General features: G+C 44.3%; 1 protein-coding gene across 2 annotated transcripts in view; it reads left to right on the top strand.

Annotated features, from left to right (window-relative positions):
• The window catches only part of LOC146191411 (cytochrome P450 3A14-like), a 24974-nt gene extending 23370 nt beyond the window's left edge, over nt 1-1604 (top strand). For both annotated transcript variants that reach the window (XM_084601956.1, XM_084601957.1), the window contains 2 exons: nt 437-602; nt 1527-1604. In XM_084601956.1, the coding sequence (XP_084458082.1) occupies nt 437-602; nt 1527-1604 (244 nt within the window). The remainder of the gene's footprint in view (nt 1-436; nt 603-1526) is intronic.
• The last annotated feature ends 19458 nt before the right edge of the window (nt 1605-21062 follow it).

Here is a 21062-nt window from a genome sequence, read left to right as displayed (position 1 = left end):
TTGCTAACACACAGAAAACATTTTATTATAATCCCATCCAATATCTATCCGTAATAGGGCACTCGTTTCGCAAGTTTTCTTCTATTGAAACTTTTGCACTAGCTGATGATAGGTAACAAAATATCTCCTCTCAACTTTGCAGTTTTCATGAACGTCTAATGTCGTGCGTTTTTTTCCTCTTTTTTCAAAGAAAACACCTTAGAAAATAGTCAAAAACGACCGATGCCCAATTCACTCTTTTTCCGTTTTGCTGAACTCTTCCTCAACAATTTTGGTCAAGGGGTTTGCGACCGTAGCGATCTGCGAGTCGCCATGATTCCTCGCACATTTATTCTCATAAGCAAATTGACCCGACAACATTTGCAAACAAATGTATGTTCTGCACTAACTGCATCATTTCGTACGCTCTTGTTCAACGCTCTTCTATCGACGACAGGTTTTCCCCCAACAACGAAGGAAGCTTCCCCAAGATGGCGCACCAGCCTTTTGGAGTTGGACCGCGTAATTGTGTCGGAATGCGCATGGCTCAAGTGATACTGAACCTCACGATCGCCCGGTTGGTTCAAAGCTTTCGCCTTGAACTGGGGCCTTCGCAGGGTGAGGTACGTATACGCTACGTCACTCCCATGCGTACACACACATACACACAGGTAAACTTTCTGCTGTGAAGTGCTACGCAGCCTTAATCAAACTTAACGGGCGCGTATCATTCGCTAACATACTAAAGGGATAGCTTTAAGCCCCCTATATAACGGAAAACACGGCTTTGTCTGGTCGGTGTTTAGGGGCGTGTCGCAACACGCTCGTTTATTTACTGCGTCATGACGTCACAGGCAAATGATCTCACGCGGGAGCATATATCACCCTCCAGTAAAACGCTACATCACGTAAGAACAAAAGTGGTTAAAACATGGTATGAAAGAGCACTGAACAATTATAATATGCGCCAATCAAAAGCTTTCTCACGGTATGCTAAGCTTAGCCTTGTTACGCCTCTACAAATTTCGTTTTCCACACGAAGGTATTGGATATTTTAAGGTTAATATGAAGTTTGCTTAGTTTGACGGATTAACGCTTTCTAATAGCACCACAGGTACTTGCAATGGCAAAGAGTTTTAGCATATACAGAAGTGAGATAAAGAACTGGCATTTCGCAAGCAGTCTGTCGGCAAATGTGCTGAGGCATCGCTGCTGGTAGTTTGGAAATTAAATCGAAGCAAATGGGCTGCGGTAAGTAATTCATCGCCAACGGCTGGCTCCATAAGCGAGTTAACTGCTCAGCTATTTGGTTGGCAGACAAAATTACAGGGTGCTCAACGCAGACGCACGCAAGAAAGCTCCCGTGGTGTCCTCTTTCTTGTGTGTGTCTGTGCTGCGCTGAATACCCTGTAATTACGACTGGCTCAATAACACATATTTATGCTCTTTGGATACAAAAAAAAAAATATGATCCACGCTTGTGATGACGTGAAACATGTAATGAAAAGCTTGGAAGCTATGTTACTTAATTTCGCTGTCATTTGCAGAACCCTCTTGACATGGGCTCCCGTTCTGGGGTGTCGCAACCGCGCGTCGGCCCCTGGATTGTATTCCGCCGACTATGAATACGTCACAGAGAGGAAAGGAAAGCAAGCTGCCAACTGGAAGCTTACTGTCTACGTCGCCCAGCCGAGGCAGACTTCGAAAAATAATGAACTCCGTGTGTGACCGCCGCAGAAGAATAAGTCCGTGTGTTGCCGCCGCAGTGTTGCCTGGCGAAGCTGTAGAGAATGTTGTCATGAAACTTGGTGGAGTGTCGCGTTTCGCTTCTTGTTCGCGACCACCATGTTTTATGTGACGCGGTAAACTGCTTTCGCCTGTCCTTCATGTTTTACTCATCTGGCTGCTTTGTATATACAGCTCAACCTCAAATATAAAGTAAATGGCAAAACGTTGAAATGACTATTATCAGCACCACTGAACACGTTTCTAACAAAATATAAGTATACAAATATCCGGAGGCTCTTCATCACGGTGGAAAAGCATATCACTGCGATACGTAGAGGTATTCCTATAGCGAGTACTGCCGGTCATATAACTACATGGGTCAGCAAACTAGATATAAGCATATATTTAGGCATTTTTTTATTGATTGATTGATTGATTGATTGATTGATTGATTGATTGATTGATTCATTGATTGATTGATTGATTGATTGATTGATTGATTGATTGATTGATTGATTGATTGATTGATTGATTGATTGAGAGAATATTCTTGATAACTGAAGTTAAACTTCTAAACGTAGACCTAAACCGCAATGAGCTCTTATAACATAATCCACTTAAAAACAATTAAACCTCGTTCGAAGTCGAGAACAATGGCGAAAAAAAGGATTCTCAGGTGTCAGCTAGTCAGACAAAAGCGTCTTTCAGTAACGAAGATAAGTGCTAATATAGACATGTAGCGCTTTCCGGACGCTGTTTTACAAAGCTCGAAAACTTTCTTTTCCTTTCTTCCGGGGAGCTGAGCAAGAAAACAGAAACAGGACAGGGCGCTAGCACGTGGAAGTTATATTGGGACTCGCACAAGTTTCTAGGTACACTCCCTAAAAACGAAGCGAGCCTCGCAGCAGAAAGAGGCTGTAATCAGAGGATACTGTTGAAGAAGTAAGAAAAATATTGCTGTATATTACAAGGAATGTTCTGAATTGTCAGCATGCATTCATGCAATTTAAATGGTACTGTTGCTAACTTGCTACACATGACAACACTTTAGTTTGGTTTGCAAAGAAAGCCAGTGCAGACAATATGTGTGCCTGTCCCTAGACAAGCATGCTTTTGTACCAACGTTTTTCTTTGCTAGTTTTTAATTTGAGGTCGCTGCACGCTGAGTTAAAATCATTCAATGCAGAAAACGTTATTGATTTCACGTCGATTTCAGCGAAACTTCAGTCTGTGTTCTATGAATAATAATTTACTACCTTGTGTTCCCCGCATCGCAGCAGAGGTCACCATCATCGGCCAATGGAGAAAGCAAAAAGTCGAGGAAATCCTGGGGTGTGTAGAGCGGCTCGACTGCCAACAATTTTGCGTAAAAAAAGCAACGGACGCCTATCACCCCATATGTTACCTCTGATGGCGACAGGTGCGCGATAATAGCGCGAAATAATTGGGTCGACACTTCACTACTGTACGCAGGCTTTATAATATAGAGATACATAGGAATATATAAAAGTTATATAGATTTTCAATTGTATAATAGCTACATAACAATATAGTAGTATATGACAGTATATAAATTATTTAATAGTTGCATGCTACTGGTACTGCCTTAAAGGGCTGAAAGGTGGAGGCTGACGAAAAGAGTTCTACTTAACTTGAAGACAACAAAGAAAACTATGGGATGAAAAAGAAATAAGAAATAAGAAGCTTGCTGAATAAGAAGCTTGCTGAGTGAGTAGAGAAATATCTCGGGATAATGACATTCTAGTTGAAACCGAGAAAATATGGGCATGCCACGGGCAGGACATGTAATGAGAAGAGGGGATAACCGGTAGTCGCTAAGAGTAACAAATTGGATTCCAAGGGAAGGAAAGCGTAGCAGGGACGGCAGAAGATTCGGTGGGCGGATGAAGTTAGGAAGTTTGCAGAGGTCAAGTGGGTGCAGCTAGCACAGGACCGGATTAATTGGAGGAATATGGAAGAGGCCTTCACTCTCCAGCAGGCATAGTCCAACTGATAATGATGATTATGACATAGTCGCTGACCATTAACTCTGCCATAACACTAGACGAGAAAGCAGTAGAGTCGGTCGAAGAACAAACATATGTCCTAATGTAGATCGGAAAAAAAAACAACTAGCATGAGCAAGACACGTTATCGTTATTGAAAGGCAAGACGACGGGTGGTTCTTTAAGCTAATTATCTATAATAAAAGAGAAGACAAACGCAGAAGAGAGACCAGGTGGTTGGATGAAATTTCGAAGTTTGCCGCGTCAAGATGGTCACAGCTGTCACTGGATAGGGTAATCTGTAGAAATAATAAAATGGGTGCTTGCAGCGGTTGCATAATTAGGCGGGGGATGATAATTACCATCGAGCTACTGTACTGAGAAGAGTTGAGAAGTGGTTACGGAGCTGTCTTCATGTCCCGACGAGCGTGATAAAGTGTATGAGAATATTCTTCTGATTTTGTTCACTCTATACCTTGTTTTATTCTTTTTCCGTGAGCTTACCTCTTATCATGAAAATTGTATTCTTAAATTTCTCCCCTTCACCTCGAACGTCAAATCTCTCATATTGTGCCGGTACACCGATCGTGGAGGTGATCGTGCTGGAAAAGCGCTGATGAAAGCTGGACTCAAATCCGTATTCAGGCCAGCCAGCGATAGCTGTAAGCCGCTGGTAGTGCACAGAAGAGGGTAAAAATTACATTTTTACCCTTTTGCGAGCAAGAGGTGGAGCGGGACGTTCACTTGGCCTTGTCTTCCATCAGTCGATAAGTGTGTCAGCAATAACGGTCAATGCCGCAATGCATTAGCGTCGAAGCGGCTGGTCGAAAAGCACTAACATGTACAGCGTGGATAGAACGACGAAACGCGAAATGAAATTATAAATTAGACGAATAGCAGAACGGCGCGGCGAATATACCGTCGATCGCTAAGCAACCTTGTCGTCGAAACTTATCCTGCTAATGGCAGTCATCTGTCATTCTTGGGTGGAGACTTGATCAGCTACGAGGGGCCTTTGGCAATGCCGGTGCGAAGTTGCCGCTCCAGCTTTTCGGCTGTTCGTAGATTCTGCAGATTACTAATGATCCTTCATGTCCGACCTTGATGGTGAGCTATGGGAATCGAAGGCCTGAAAAGACTTAGGGGTTGCCATTTATTATATTTTAGAGCGAAGCTCTTTGGCGTCCGTTCCTGGGTTTCGCGTCGGCGTCGTCGTCGGCCTCGTAACCAGCTCCGCCCCCCTTTCATCCCCCCAGCGCTAGCAGCGACCGACTGATACCGCTGGATGCCGCTGACGCCGCTAGAGAGTCAAGATAACGTGACTGCATAGAACACCGTCGCCGCCATGTAGAAAGAGGAGGGGAGGGTCCCCCCCCCCCCCCAGTTCCTGTGTGGCGGATAGGGTGCTCTTCAGTTGCCGACGCGCCGGTTATTTCACGTAGGCCCCGGCACGTCGACGAATACGTGACCACCTTCCCACGGCTAGACCTGGTTCTTGGCGCTGCGGAAGCGAGGGTATCATATTGTTTGCGTCGGCATCGGCGGCGTTGTCCCTGAAACCAACTCCGCAGCTGGGGTTGACTCACTATCGGCGTCAGCAGCATCAGTCAGTCGCTGCTATCTCTTCCCTCCTCCCTTTATCGCGTTGTCCGCTTGCTGCGCGCGCTTCTGCCCCCATCGTTTGCCGCTGGGTGTACATGCCGCCCCCCCTCCCCCCTCTTCCTGCGAGTCTCCGGTTGTCAAAGCGCCGGCTCGAACTTAATTCCTTGCTTCGCTCCTCCTCCAATGCAACCCCTGTGCGGTGGCAATCAGAGAGCCAGATCGGTGGCGGCGGATCTGTATATGTGCACCACCCGAGCCGACACCGATGTTAGTAGTGGGGGACTTTAATGTTGACATAAAGACAAACAGGAATTTCTTCACACTTATGCGGGAGAACATCCCATTCCTCTCGCTCGTAACGCGTCCCACGGCTGTGACAACCTCGCGAGGCACTTGTATAGATCTCGTCTTTGAGAATCAAGCATTGGTGTACCAAGTCGAACATATATCAGTCTATTTCTCCGACCACAAAGCTTGCTTCATGACTGTCAAGAACTGTTAGTGGAGTTTTTTTTAAAGGAATACATGTGAAAAATAAAAAAAAAATTCTGTGATAGCGCATACATGTGTTGCTCGATTTCTTTGCCTCAATCTATCGAAAAGGTGAAACAGCTTATTTGCTGCGCTCAAATTTCGCATTAGGGAGTAATGTAATCGTCGGTAATTTTTTTACTTCGTTTTTTCACTGAAACGTGACATCGCCAATGGGGCAGGACGAAAGAAGGTGACTATAGCCGTCATGACGTGGACCTGCCCTCCTTAGTGCATAATGTTCTCTATCATCGGAACACGCCCCCAAATAGCCCTGCTGATGCAAGATATAGTAAAAATCGTACAGTGTTGCAACACAGACTGTTCTTATAGAGCATAAGCAAAAATTAGTAAAATAAACCTGGATGGATGCTCTGAGCTTCCTTGTCGAATCAATTTGTCAACTAACACGCCCTAACAATCATTTCTGGGTCGTCATTTTTTGCAGATAGCAGCAAAGGATACTCGCCTTCATTCGGTACTTAAGTGAAAGCTACGAATTGTGGCTGCAGACCAATAGCCGACATGATAGTTGAAAAGAGTACATGGCTGTTTCACGTGCATCGTTTAGCCAGATTGGACAGTGAGACAAAACTCCGCAGAGGTGAAAGCGAACCAACCGCTGTTCTAAGACTCGAACAGCTTCTAACGACAGTGTGACTCAGTTATTGGCGCTACGCATCAGCGAAGCCGGGTTTACCGAGAAACAGTCAACTGGCTGAAAGGACAGTTCATTTTTACACTAACTCTCGTTCACAGCTGAGCTCGCTAGGTGGTTACTTTCCCTGAAGTTATGCGTTTATTCATTTCCTTTTATGCGGTGCCAAAGATTCCAGGCCAACTTGCCTTTGGCTGCTGTTGATGGGTCGATTCCGATAAATTGTGCGTACCTGGTCGTAATGGACAAAAAAAAAATCCTTGTCTTCATGACAAAACTAGAGGATAGTAATAACTAATGCTTAGCCATCTGAAAACGCAGTTATTGCTGCTGTGAATATTCTCAGCACGAAAGTTCTGCAAACGACATCACTTTCTACACAGCTTTCCGCAGTTTTGCACAGTGAAGCTGCATCCTTCTCTAAAAATGACACGTTCTCTCCCGGCAACGAAGGCAGCTTCCACAAGGCGGCGCACCAGCCTTTTGGACTTGGGCCACGCAACTGCGTCGGATTGCGCATGGCTCAGATGGCGCTGAACTTCACTATCGCCCGGCTGGTTCAGCGCTTTCGCCTCGAACTAGGACCCTCGCAGGGAGTGGCGAGCATGCACTGCGCTGGTGATAGACAAATTTAGGGATCCGATTTTGATGGCAGAGAAGTTTAACACTTGACGGACGCATCCTGGAGTGGGCTGCTTTGCTTTCTGATAGGCGATACTCTTTTCATAGTTTGCCGTCGGAAGCCAACTGATTCCGGCCGACGTCTAGGGGGGAGATAGACAAGTGAAAAGGGGATCTGCGTCTCACCCGGTCATCCATACTCTCTGACGGGTGCAAATAAAGTGCCTTCTCTCTCTCTCGATATTTAAACCTTTCCCTCCACTTATGAAATGGTATCACGACTTCCACTGACAAAATTACGCAATATACTTGCGTTCTAGGCCCAGCATGATGCACTGTTCAGAAAAACCAGTAGTTGAAGAACATTAAACCGGACATTTGAGAGAGTTGGCTGCGGTTTAACTGTGGGCTTAAGGCACTAAGCGAAGTGAACAGTTTAGAGTCATTACTTTATATTCCACTTACCGCTGCCCACCATTCCTATCGCTCTGCATTTCGGCGCAAATGAGCTTCTAAAGGTTTGCGAAATGGTCAACTATCGCCACACATCTACCTTCCATGGGCAAATCTCTGAAAAAGTGCTCCTTTGTTTCTTCATCCTCACGCTCTCATGCAGGCCTAATAGCTCAGTACAGCCCTGCGGCACTCGCAGCTTTCTTGCTGCTCAGCGGCAAAACTCCTAAATGAAAACCAGCAATGAGAGTTAGCTATGCTTTTCAAATGCCTTGCGTACCAATTGAATTCATAAAAGAAAAAAAAGCAAGAAAATAGAAAATTGTTCAGACATCGGATTATATATACGATACTAAAGTACGTAATATGTACCGCTAGAATGCCAACTGTTGGTTCACAGTTTGAACTGCAATCTAGAGCCATATTTAAAGCTTCTTGTGAAGGCTCTTTAAGTAGGTGGGCGCGTTTTTCTATCATTTTTAGCGTTAGCATATAAATTAATATATGAATCACCGCTAATGTCATCCATACTGGGACTAATTCCTTAGCTGATAGAAAGCTGGGGTCAGCCAAGTAACATTATTTAGTAGCAAAAATGATGTGCATAATAAGAAATCTTCCACATTGCCAACGGAAAGAGTTGATGAAAATAGTTTTTACATGTTGCATAATTTCCCAATAGCAGTTAATATATCCACAGGTCTTCCCTCCGCGATCTTTCAGTTTTACGCGATTAATTTTCAAAATTTTCAAAGACGCGCCGGATTCATTCTTATGACAGGCTGACATATTTTCGTGAGCGCAGGAAAATTTCAAAGGCAAAGTATTGTTACGTATCAGAGGCTAAGACCGTTTCTGTCAGTGTGTTCGTAAAAAATCTCTTATAATATTCCGGAGTGTCCTCACAATATTTAGAACAACATCCCTTTGGGTTTCGATGGTAGGTCTGATTCACTGGTTCTGGAAAAACTTTAGAGGATAACTTTTGCAAGTGATCAGATGGTTACACTATATACATAAATATATTTGTAAGAAGTATCATACAATATTCTGAAGTTGCCTAGTAATTTTATTGGAATACGCAGCCCTTTGGTTTTCATGGCAGTTTTAACTATTTCCGGCGAGCACAGGATAAAAAGCAAAACAAAGTAAACGCTCGACCCGCATCGGAAGCTCAGACTATTCATGTCAACATGTGTAGAATAAGATCTTATAATATTTTACAGTTGTTTCACAATTAATACGTGTTCCAGAATCCTGGAACTGATTACGTCTACTGTGGGCTATGCAGGACGTGCGATCTGAGGAGACACAAGTAGAAACTTGCGTTAAAAACACGCGACAGTTTTTTTTTTTTTTTTAGCACTGTAGTCTCCCATCGATTTTAAGTTAATGACCTTCTCTTCAATGGATGCCCTGATCTAGCTGCAAGAGACCGTACTGAGGGGACGATGGGGACGAACTTATATGCTCTACATTGACGGATAATTACCACCTTTTTACTCTAAGATCGAGTTCCACAGATAGGCGTTTATACTATCGCAGAGGAAAAGGCGCGAAGTAACAGATACGTGTAACCATCATCGGCTGTTTCAAACCCTCCACTCCTGTGGCATATCAGGATTGACTCCCCTTCTTTAGGTCAATAAGCGGAGACTATGCACGTTTTTATCACACAGCAAAAAAAAAAAAAAAAGAAAAGAAAACAAACAAAAACATGGAAAATTAAGGGCTGCAATCAACGATACTCGGTGCAATCACCAGTTTCAGAGCTTGAATTGCAAAGGCTAGAAAAATAGTCTACGTTTTATTCAAATATTCTCAAAATGAACGTGACTTCACTCGCACATCAAAAACTACACATCAGTACGCTGACGAAAAACCAGACTATCTCTTTTCGCTAACAGCAGAAACCTTATGGAGGTTTGTGAAGCAGCCAAACGACGTCCATGTCTTGTTACATCTCCCGTTGCCAACTCAGCTTGCGTTCTTTTTCATAATGAAAATGAAGCACTACCTATCAACATTTTAAAGAGCAGCTTTCAACGGCTCATGTTGTTCACGCTTCCGTTGCTGTTCCCTGTAGAAGCGGTTCTTTGTTTTGAGATTAAACCTAAGTAAATTAATAACTCTGAGTAATTTTCAAAAGCAAGGGTTCCTTTATCCTGATATGATCAACAAAAGCATTCACGTGTTCAACGAGCACAAGGAAATATCTGACATCCGTACTGTTTAATTTTGCTCTGATGTACAGGGCCCCCTCGACATCGGCTCCCGTTCCTTAGTCTCGGAACCGAGTGTCTACCCCTGGATTATCTTCCGTCGGCTATGAACGCATTCCGATGAGCGAGAAAAAGCACGCTCTCGATACCAACCTACAACGCTGCGCCAAAGCCGACGCTGACAGCAAATGGGGGACACCTGTGCTGCATGTGGAATGCAGAACAACTCAATTGTGATTGCAACAGTGTTCTGCCAGCTGCGCTCTTCTAAACATGTATCACATGTTATTCGTTCGGGACCTCAAGGTTTTTGCGTTATGTGGTTCAGTCACTCATACGTGTGTGTTCATCACTTTACCATTTTCCTGCTTTTGTTTGTGCTATCAAGCGAGCATAGACCAAAAAATGAGAGAGTGTCAAAAAGAACTCATCTAGATGCCGTATACTGTAAAAGGTTAGCAAATATTCGCAGCAGAAATCACAAATTTCTACTCAGGCTCAGGGTGGAAAAGTTTCAGAGATTGGTACACGTATTCATGGGATGTGCGGACGATCTGGTAACGCCTTATAGCAGCGAGATGCGTGAATTGATTTAAGCACTCAGCCACGATGACAATTGGTTTGTTGGTATATTGTGTCGCCTTTCTATCCATTACAATCCCAATCATCGTATTTTGGGCATAGCAGCAAAATAGGGAAGTTGCAAGCAAGAGTCAGTCTTCTTGCTACAATGCGGAAATATTATCTGTACCTGTGGTTCAAGTCCCAAGGACATGTAAGCTATATGTGATGCCGACAATTATTAGACTTTATAATGCCGACAGATATTTTTTCAATAAGGCGCACATTCGGGTTTACAAGTGGCATCCAGGAGATCAGCTTTCTTATTAGATATTTCTGTCTCTGGGCGTACTTATTCACGTTTTAGGCTCGTTGTTATTTCCCTTTAGCAATTTTTTCGTGCGCTTCAAATCCGCATTGTCCTTGCTTTATGTTCCAAAAATGATCTTTAGTCACACCAAATCATGGCGTACAAGCTGATAAGTTACCGTGATGATCTACTCTGCAATGTCCATTACACTAAGTGTCATTGCCTGTAATGGCAAGTTTAATAAATGTCTTCATTCATACGGAGAAATTCATCCTAAACAGAAGAAATTCTTTTTGTTGCGATTAACATAGAACAATAATTTCTTGCTACATTTCGTTAACAGGCGCGAACGTCAACATAAACGATCATCCCTGCATCACTCAATTACATCCCGCCTCTAATAGTCTTGCTCACGCATGCGCAGTGCAGCGCGCAAGAGTTATATACTTGGTTCACCTTCCCCGCTTTCCTGTTGATACGCATCAGTGTCCTTCGCTTCAGAGATTCGTCGCCTTCTCTAGATGAGCACGAGCGTTCCACACACTGCGGCTTGCCGAACTATCGGAGCGCTGTCTCCTGCATCGTACGTCACAGCATTTGCATTCTAGACGGAGAAAGTGATGGCAGCCGTACAGAAAGCAGTGTTGTTGTCTGCTGCTGCGTCTTCCGTTCAGCTTCCACTCGCTGCCCTGCAACTGTAACGGCTGAATGTTGGTGGTTGGTGGCGGTAGCGTTGGTTACCGCCGTCAACTTGCCGCCGTTCTCAAATGGAGTAATTCCTAGACGCAGTTCATAAATATGGCGTAAATATGGTCCGACTCATAAACATAAGGCGAGTTCCGTCAAAGTAAGCCATGACGTTTCTTCACTGAGCCGTGCGACGCGCAGCAAAGTGCGACCATCGTCGCACTATGCTGATGATGCTTAACAAAGGCATCCCACAAAGCACCGTCACAGCACCCCTTCAATTCAGCATATCGATGGCTGGTCTACCACAGCGACTCGGCGGCATTCATGGCATCAGCAGTGTGCCGCATGTAGACGTCACACTCTGGGCCAACAAAGCCCCACTGGAAGAAAAGGACGACCAGCTAGAGACGGCTGTCACTACCGTCAGCCTGTATCCACGACAGTGCAGGCTTCCTAAAAAAGTGAGAGGTGATACGTGTCCATTGAGCTCGGCACGAGAAGTTGACACCATTGTGAACTTTTTGCAATGAACGTTTGCGTCACACATTTGGTAGGAGTTTCGGGAGAACTGGCGTCACATGGAGGTCAACAAGTGACGTGTCAAGACACAGGAGTGACACGTGTAGGACCGTCTGAAGTGGCGGTGGCCTCCGTAACGTATGGATCTGGATGCGTAACGCATCGTTGATTCTAAAGACTTGCCGTGTGCCTCGTACGGCTGCTTGATGATGTTACCACATTTTTTTTTTTGCAATTTCAGGCATTTTCGCGAGTATAACAAAACACGAACGCCTCACAAAGTTTCTCGTTATGAAAAATATATTATTTTCGCATTGCCAGAACACAGAAACGCCGACTGGCCAATATTTATGTCGCCAGCTAGTGGCCAATAGAGTGAACCGTGTGGCGGCTGGCATCACATTAAATAACTATGGTGCGCTGTAAATGCAACCTAGTTACGGCTTACTACAAGGGCAAGATCTATTTAGCGCGTGCAGGTGTGCGCACAAAGCTGTGCAAGAACAAGCGTTCTGCGCGTGCTCACTTCTAGCACGGCAGCATCTTGTTACGTACCTTGACATGATTTAACATCGTAAAAACCAATCGCAAGAACACAAGACACATAAGGAGCAGACACACACGAGCACTGACTAACAACTGATCGTAATAAATACACAACAATAGGTGCGCAGAAAACAAAATGGCAGCTAACATCTAAAACACCGAAAATAAAAGCCCAAAAAACTACCAGCCTCGTCAATGAAGGGTTAAGAGAGGCCAAATCATAAGGTGACAAATATTGTGAAGGTTTGCGTACACAGAAGCCCCTTTATATACCATGATGGGGACGTCAAACATTTCCTTCACGCCTTTCTCCAAGGAACATTTTGGTATTGTGCACTGCCCCAAAAGGGCAACGCAACCTTTACATGATTTGCGACGGACCACCAGGTTGGCCCCAGAAGCAACCTAGTAGTCAATCTGAAATCACGTAAAAGTTGCTTTGCCCTGAATGAAATAAATCGGTACCTTAAGAATCATTTAAAGGTTGGATGTAACTGCTACGTTGCTTCATCCCAAAGCAAACTGTGAATAAAATTCAAAGAAATGTAAAACGAATCCAGCGCCCAAACGTTCCCATCGTTACTATGTGCTGGACGTAGCTGCATTGCATACTGTTATGACCAGCGCGATGCTCGCATCTATTTTCAGTCTCCCAGATGGCGACTGCAGCACTTCTACTATTTCAAAACCCACGGCGTATCCGATCCCGAGCTGTGTCTGCTGCGGAAATATTGCGAAATACTGACGGCACGTGTAAAGTAAAGCGGCGAAATCCTAATCGCATCTGATATACCGACGGCGAAAACCCCTGGCGCAATATGTCTGCGTGTATTCAGCTAGATGGAAGTAAGGTTGTAACGTGCTAGTCCCCCCCCCCCCCCTCCTCCCCCAATGCAGGTGCGCGCCATGTTTCCAGAGGTTAACAACAACAAAAAAGCAGCATCAGATTCATTGTGCTTAGTTACTGTCTGACTCGGTCGATAAATCCGCATAATTTCTGACATGAGCAAGACAAAGTACTAGGTAATCCGCATAAGACCCTTGACTAAACGAAAACAGAGCTGCATAAAAAACTCTTTCATACGCTTTGCCGCTGTGGTGGCTGAGTGGTCAAGGCACTCGATTCCTGATCCCACAGACTCGGGCTCAAACTCCACGGTCGCGACCGCGTTTCGATGGAGGCGAAAAGCTAGGCGCCTGTGCACTGTGCGTTGTCATTGTGCGTTAGAGACCAGATCGCCGAAATTAATAAGCAGTCCCGACGCTCCTCGCTTGCTGTTTTTGTTTAGATGATGGTTGGCTCCTTAGAGACATTAGGCACAATGCACCAAAATAAGTAATTATGTCATACATCCAAGCCTACAGCTAAATTTTATTTATTTTTATGAGTGATATTTTTATGAGTGAAAAGGTGTCGTGACTGGTAAGTAAAACCCTCACGATGACAGCGCGAATGAAACGTACGGGATGAGACCCGTGCATGTTTTTATATTCATGCAATACTAAGAATGAAATAAGCCGCTTTCTTCGTTTAACGGCGGGTTAAATGTAAGAGGGAAATATTTTTGTGAATAAATGATTTCGCAGGTGAAAGGCTAGCTATATGTCGCTGTAAACGTTAGGTCTCTACAGGAGCCGGCACCACAAATAGTGAACAGTTCAGATACGAATAGAAAATAGGAAGATTTCATAAATATCTGGATATGAAAACTTCCACAAAAAAATAGTGAATACCAGTGAACCTCGATTTTCACTTGAAACTTTTGAAACATGTTTCCTGCCGACCATAGTTTTGTGTGACCAGTGCATTTGTTAATCGACATTACTTCGTTTTCAGTCATGGCGACATTCTGTTCGACGTGTATTTCCGATCGTCAACAAAATGCCACAAATTTCAGCGGCATAGCTCTGCGCTTCTGCAGAGGCACAAGGATGAAAGGCAAAGTTTCACGAAGGCGGCATCGCATGATAAAATGTAAACACTAGAAGAAATATGATTTGTCGAGAGAACAAAAATCAACACTTACATACGTGACTGCAGTGCTGTCAAAATGCGCCTTAGTGCGCACGAGAGCATGCGAAATGGGCTGATCTCTGATCGTGCTTTTTTTTACTGCGCGCGACTCATTTTCTTGCTCTCATATTCCCAGGTTATTTGGCGTTCATGGAAAAACGGTAAACGAATTACCAATATGTTTCTGTACATACATGTAAATACTACTTGCAAAAATTTTGAGAGGCCCACGTCAAATTTCTGGAAAGCAAGGGCCTTCACAGGTGTGGAGGGGAGCTTCGTCCCGCATTGTTGTTTGTTGTGCATGCTGCAGCACTCGCCGCTTCGGTGGCTAGACGACGGTTGATGTAACACCATGTTTTGGGACCATCTCTGGGCCTCAACAACAGCGACGATGATTGCCGTGGAATTTCTTCGAAAGAGGCTAGTGAAGGCTTCGGCCTTGAAAACGAAAACTGCCTTTGAAGAAAGGCAAAGTCGCTCCGTCTCACTTTTTGGCGGGCGCTAAGCCGCTCCGTGAGGGAAGGTTCATGAAAGTGAGTGTCTGTGGCGACTGCGTGAAATATGAAGCTGAACGCCGATGAAGCTGAGAGAAATTCTCACCGGTGTATGGATCCTAACGTGCGAGCCCTCTAAGCGTACGACGCCGGATACAAGCCAGAGGAGAACCATAATAGTGCCACCTAATCCTCTTGCGTCAATTCAATAACAAAGTGAAGTGGCTTCTGTAGTACCCTTTATATTAAAGGGACTTAAGTTCCTCAAAACAATTTTCAGTCATGGCGACATTCTGTTCGACGTGTATTTCCGATCGTCAACAAAATGCCACAAATTTCAGCGGCATAGCTCTGCGCTTCTGCAGAGGCACAAAGGCTACAGACAGCTCAAAAAGGACGTGCGAAGCCATTTTCAGCTGCAAAGACTGCTAGTAATAATGGTAACAAATGACATATATTTTAGAAAGATTTCAACTACTCAAGAAATTTTGTTTTTGGCTATTTCTTTTGCACTGGACAACCAATGAACACTAACTTATATTATTAACTTCAATATTCATTAAGTGCTTAAATGAGTAATTTTGAAATAGTAATATTTTGTGTATTGAGTTTGTAATTTAGTGCTATATAAAAAGCCCCGAAAAATATCGAAGGGCCTCAAACACATAACAGGGAAAAGTCCCGTTGGCAACAAGACTCAACAGTTAATAATTAATCATATTAGGACGACAGCTCCTAGCTGATGCCACAAACAACTGATTTTTGAATGCAACAGTACCTGAGATAGACCAGGTTAAAGACGACTGTACCGATGACGAAACTAGTTAACCAAATTTCCTTGTATTTTTTTGACGTCAGGCAAGCTTAAGTCGTCATGTTAATAAGTGGATGAAACGCCTATGCTGCCAGTGGATATGACGATATTAAGGCTGCACTAATAAAAAAGTCTCACCAACTATTATTCTAATACTTGCCTTCGTAATAAATTTATCGTGTCTGACTGGAATCTTTTCCCTGGAATTGAAGGAAGCGAAAGTTATTCCTGTCCTTAAAGGTGTTCCTATTAACGGCATCTCAAATTATCATCTAAACACTGTCCTGTGCACATACTTGAAAAACAAATGTTGAAAATTTATTTATTAGTGTCCTATAAGATGCCTTAGCAAGTATTACATGCTCTCGCCATCTCAGTTTCGTATTAAAAAGAACAAAACGACAGAAGAGCACTTTCGAATGTGAAAAATCGAAATATTGATAATCTTGGTATGCTGTTTTATACCTTAGATATGTCTCCCAATTTGCGAAAAGCGTTTGATTCGGTAAACACTAGTAGCATGCCTAAAAAATTGAACAGATATGGAATTAGGGGTAGTAACCTTATTCAGAGATCTTATTCAGAGTTTATTCTGGCTGAATTAACCGTACGCTTTTGTGAACAAAGTGAGGTTCAAAAAAGTACTCACAGAAGCAGGTGTCCCACAAGGGTCAATGCTATGACCAGTTCTATTTGTAGTAATGTTTCAAGATCACTGAGCTATAACTCACACCTGACATCACTCAATTTGCTGATGGCATAAGCATATTATTTACAAGCGGAATCACCCAAGAAGTATGAGATGAAGTTAATGTCTATCCAGTGGAATGGTCGCGATGGTTGAAAAAACGTAATTTGTGGATTAATACACAAAAAACTAAATACTCAATATTCAGACACGACAACAAAAACGTACGATATATTTAGGTCATATTCGAAGACCATTGCTTCAAAAAAAAAAAAAATGCAGAGGCAAAAGCTTCTTGGAGTCTAGTTTCCCGACCAATTTTCATGGGTGTTATGTCGATTAGCTCATTTCGGATCGCACGCGTTCTGTTGGATGTGCAATCAAATTACCTTGTATCTGACTACCACTGTGATTGAAAAGAACAACATATTATATGATATTCTCTTTCATTTTGCTGTATGGCATGTTGCTGTCGGGTACTATACCCCCAAAGGCAATTATGAAAGAATATTTCTGCAGAACCGCGGATTTCGATACCTTGGAAACTCTTAGGGCCAAAAGAAACCTACCCACACACCCCTTTTCACCAAAAATAAAATTTTGCCAGTTTAGAAAGTATAAACTTTAAAGCTAATCCAGCTCATATACAAAAAACAACAGTTGCATACTAAAGACACCCATCAAACCTTCACCAGATGCGAGATTAGAAATCCTAAAAGAAAACTTTAAAAACTAACAACTAAATATGACAAAGAGGATATGGACTACCAAGTAGCTAAACTGTTTACCTAAAGGTATCTGGTGACTGCAGCCAGTCATTCGGGGCTTTTGAACGAAGATATCTAGAATACTTGTTCTCCTGAAATATATTTAAGAGCCACGAAGAAAATGCGAGCTAGACATATTTATATATAACTACGTTGGAGTTTGTAACTTTTCTTTTTGAGCTACGTAATATAACATATGTCTCACTCCTATCCAATGGCATTATTAGAAACTTTGAGTAACGCCTTTACTGCTCCTGGTTCGGATCTTATCTATTCGGTTATCTTTTGTTGTACATGGACGTATCGGTACTCTGTTCCTTTCACAAAACCTCCATAGTGTACTTGAGTTGCATTCCTGCGTACTTGCTTTACTGCTTGTGCTGTATTTGAAAAACATTGAAAGGTATGGGTAACCGCGTAAGTTTTTCAACTAAAGAAAATGCATTCCCGCTGCTGCAAGGCCCCGTCAGGCTTTATTAGCAGAGATTATCTGCATTGTTTCTTGCAAATAAACCTTACTTCAATTACAATTTGACATTTTTCATGCGAGCTTGATATCGAAAAAAATGCTGAAGAATACTCCACTCGACCATAACCATAAGGCAACGCTTTTGCTTCATCTCCGGCATTTTCCTTGCCCGAGCGAATGTATAATCACTCCATAGAGGAACTGAAGAGGGTCTTTGTGATCACTCGTGCACATTAGGACCGGGGAAGGATTGCGCTTTGAACGCATGAAGCTCTCCTAGCTAGAAATGATCCCGCCCGTGGGGAGAGACTGAATTAAGTATTCATGTTTATTCGAGTAATTCTCGGCCGCGAAATTTGATCCCACAATATCTGAACAGGTGTGTTTCGCGAGCCAGAAGGTGCCTGAAAAACTGGCAACGACTCCTCGACAGCTCAATAACTTTGTGTCCACAATTTTTTCGTTGGATCTGCCAAGATTTGACTGTTTTCGGCCTCAACAAAAGATAGCTTAAATATGTTGCAGTTAGTACTCTCGCAATGTAGTACTCTTAAGAGAATACTGCTTCTGTGGAACTTGTTTTTAATATCCTGTTTGGCTATCACCGCCATCGCGCCGCCTTATCACTACGCTTGGTAAAAGCAACCGGATAGAAAACTTATGATACGCAAAACAAAGCCTTACAGGAAACGCCTGGATACTGCACGGTTTTTGATAGTTTTATTCGTTTTGTGCAGAATGCGAGTCGTTATGCACCATCCCTAACTATATGAGACACGGGCGTCTTTCACAGCTGCGTCTATGCAGTATCTGCTAAATCAACTTAGCAAGTAAACGTGGCTCATAATTTGAGCAATGCCTCAATTTACATGCAGGCATGCCTGTCATAAGGAACAAGAAAATTGCATTATTTTTCATCTAGTGCGTTCCAAATTTTGCACTGTGAACAGGTAACTTGCGTGCTTTCTTTTAACGTTCGTCCGAGGCTATATGACTACGTATAAATGCGGTCAGCTATGTTAGATGCCAGCCACGACTGTTAAGCCACTCCTTTCTGTTCAACCGCACCAATATCCTCCTCTTCACGGACTCAGTACTCTTGTTTAGAGACGATGCCTCTTGCGTGCTTTGTTGGTGCGATATCGAAGAGAAGAGGCTGTTGTACACGGAGGTCGATGACCGCACACTTCTGCTGGGCGTGTAACCGGAAACTAGGCGGGATTCCGATTCAGGATCTTCCCTTTTGCTTCCGTTCCTGGGGCTGAAAGAAGCGTCACCGTCTTCGTCAACGGCCACGCGCTCGCGTCTTGTGGCGTTGGCGTACGTTCCATTCTCGCCCGCCGCATCGTCGCTGTCCACTTCAACGCCTCGTCCGGCATCACGCATCTTGTCGACGTGTCGGAGCGCGAACGTCAGGCCAATAAGTGCTGCCACCGCAAGCGCCACGACCACGGCCGAAATCTGTATGTACCAGGTCGTCGACCTGCGATGAAGCAGAGGTTGCAGACGTAGCAAGGCGACCAGAATGGACCGGTCCATATCGGGGACTGTGTGCCGACCGTAACACGATACGAAAGGGCGGCAGTAGATGATTTCTTTCAGCGTGCGCGAAATGGCTTGAGATTTACTCCAGATTATACTTGGCTCCGGGATGTAGTGAATGACGCAGCAGTATTTACACCTACATGCCTTCTTGGTCCATGTGTAACCCATGGACCAACTAACCCATTGGCTACAAACTCACAGCTCAAATATCAGATCACTTGGGTTCCGGGACACTCTGGATTGGAAGGTAATGAGGTAATTTCTTCCTACAGCCACAACAACCGGCGATTCCTGTAATACGATCCGGTTTCGGCGTCAGACGTCTTCCTAATCTACTATTTTCAATAATTTTTTTATTGGTTTGCGAAATTTCGTCCATCTTCTGGCAGTCGGGCGGCTCCAAGTTTGCCCGGAAGTAAAGATCTCAGGCAAAATCATGGGTCGTTTCGTTTCCGGGGATGGGCGTGTGTGGTTGTTAGTGTTGAGGCTGTAGGAAGAAGGAAAAGAAAATGCACGGGCCTGCTACTGGTTCTGTACCTGAGCCACCTGATTTCTTTATAGGAAGAGGAAGGCGCGGTAACTGTCTCACTTGTTTGCTGTGGACACCGCAACCGCGCCTTAAGGGAAGGGAGGAAGGTGGGAGTGAAAGAGGAAAGAGAGAAAGAGGAGCCGTAGTGGAGGGCTACGGAGTAATTTCGACCACCTGGGGATCTTTAACGTGCGCTGACATCGCACAGTACACGGACGCCTCTTCGTTTTGCCTCCATCGAAACGCAGCCGCCGAGGTCGGGTTCTAACCCGGGTACTCCGGCACAGTAGTCGGGCGTCTTCTAGAACAGATAAAAATTCGGTGGCAGGCTGTGCTGTGCGATTTCAGTGCATCCCCAGATCCCCAGATGGCTGAAATTCCTCCTCGGGCGAAACGGAGAGGTGTCCGTGAGCTGTGCGATGTCAGCGCACGTTAAAGATCTCCAGGTGGTCGAAAATACTCCGCAGCTCTTCACTGCGGCTCTTCTTTCTCTCTTTTCACTTTCACTCCCACCTTCCTCCCTTCTCTTACGGCGCGGTTCGGGTGTCTTACAGAAACAAGTTTGACAGATACTGCGCCTTTCCCTTTCTGTTGACCAATTATTATTATTTTTTGGTATTATTACTCCACTACCGTTCCTCTTTCTCTTTACACTTTCACTTCCACCTTCCTCATTTCCCTTAAGGCGCGGCTCAGGTGCCCACAGAAACAAGTGCGACAGATACTGCGCCCTTCTTTTTCTGTAAACCAATTTTATTTATTTATATCCGCTCCCACCTCTGTATGTAGAGCTTATGCTTTCATAGGTAGCTTTGCTCAGCGGTCTCGCCGGCACCGTTGCCTTAATCGCATAGTAAATCAACCAATCGCCCTAGTGGCTCTTACCACTGACGCCGCTTTTGAGACTCCGGCATGTGTCCAACTCGGCTGAAGGCCGTTAGAGGCTGATCTTCACACCAGCTCGCAGCCAGTGCGGAACGCCGGCTCCGCCTTTGCATTTGCTGCTTCTTCGGTCTCGTGCCTTGGTGGTGGGTGTGATGCCGTGCTCCTTTGCAATAGGCCTCTAAATGCGACGTCATTGCCTCAGAGCTCCAGCCGGCTTCATGGTTGTCCCTTTGTGTGAGTGGCGTCTCATCTTCATCGGCATCGAATGAGATGTGGCCGGTGCCCACGAAGCGGCCTTTTGTCTTGTACTGCGATGAAATAACGAGACTGATGATATGCGTGCGGCTAGAAACAGCCTGAAATTCGACTCAAAAGCCCTGGCTGTGACAGTCCAGTGCACATACGCGTACTTGTCATTCTGATTTGTT

This window comes from Amblyomma maculatum, chromosome 4, assembly GCF_055883805.1.
Source record: "Amblyomma maculatum isolate TAMU_Amacu chromosome 4, ASM5588380v1, whole genome shotgun sequence".
NCBI lineage: Eukaryota > Metazoa > Arthropoda > Arachnida > Ixodida > Ixodidae > Amblyomma > Amblyomma maculatum.
This window is presented reverse-complemented; position numbering and strand designations above follow the sequence as displayed.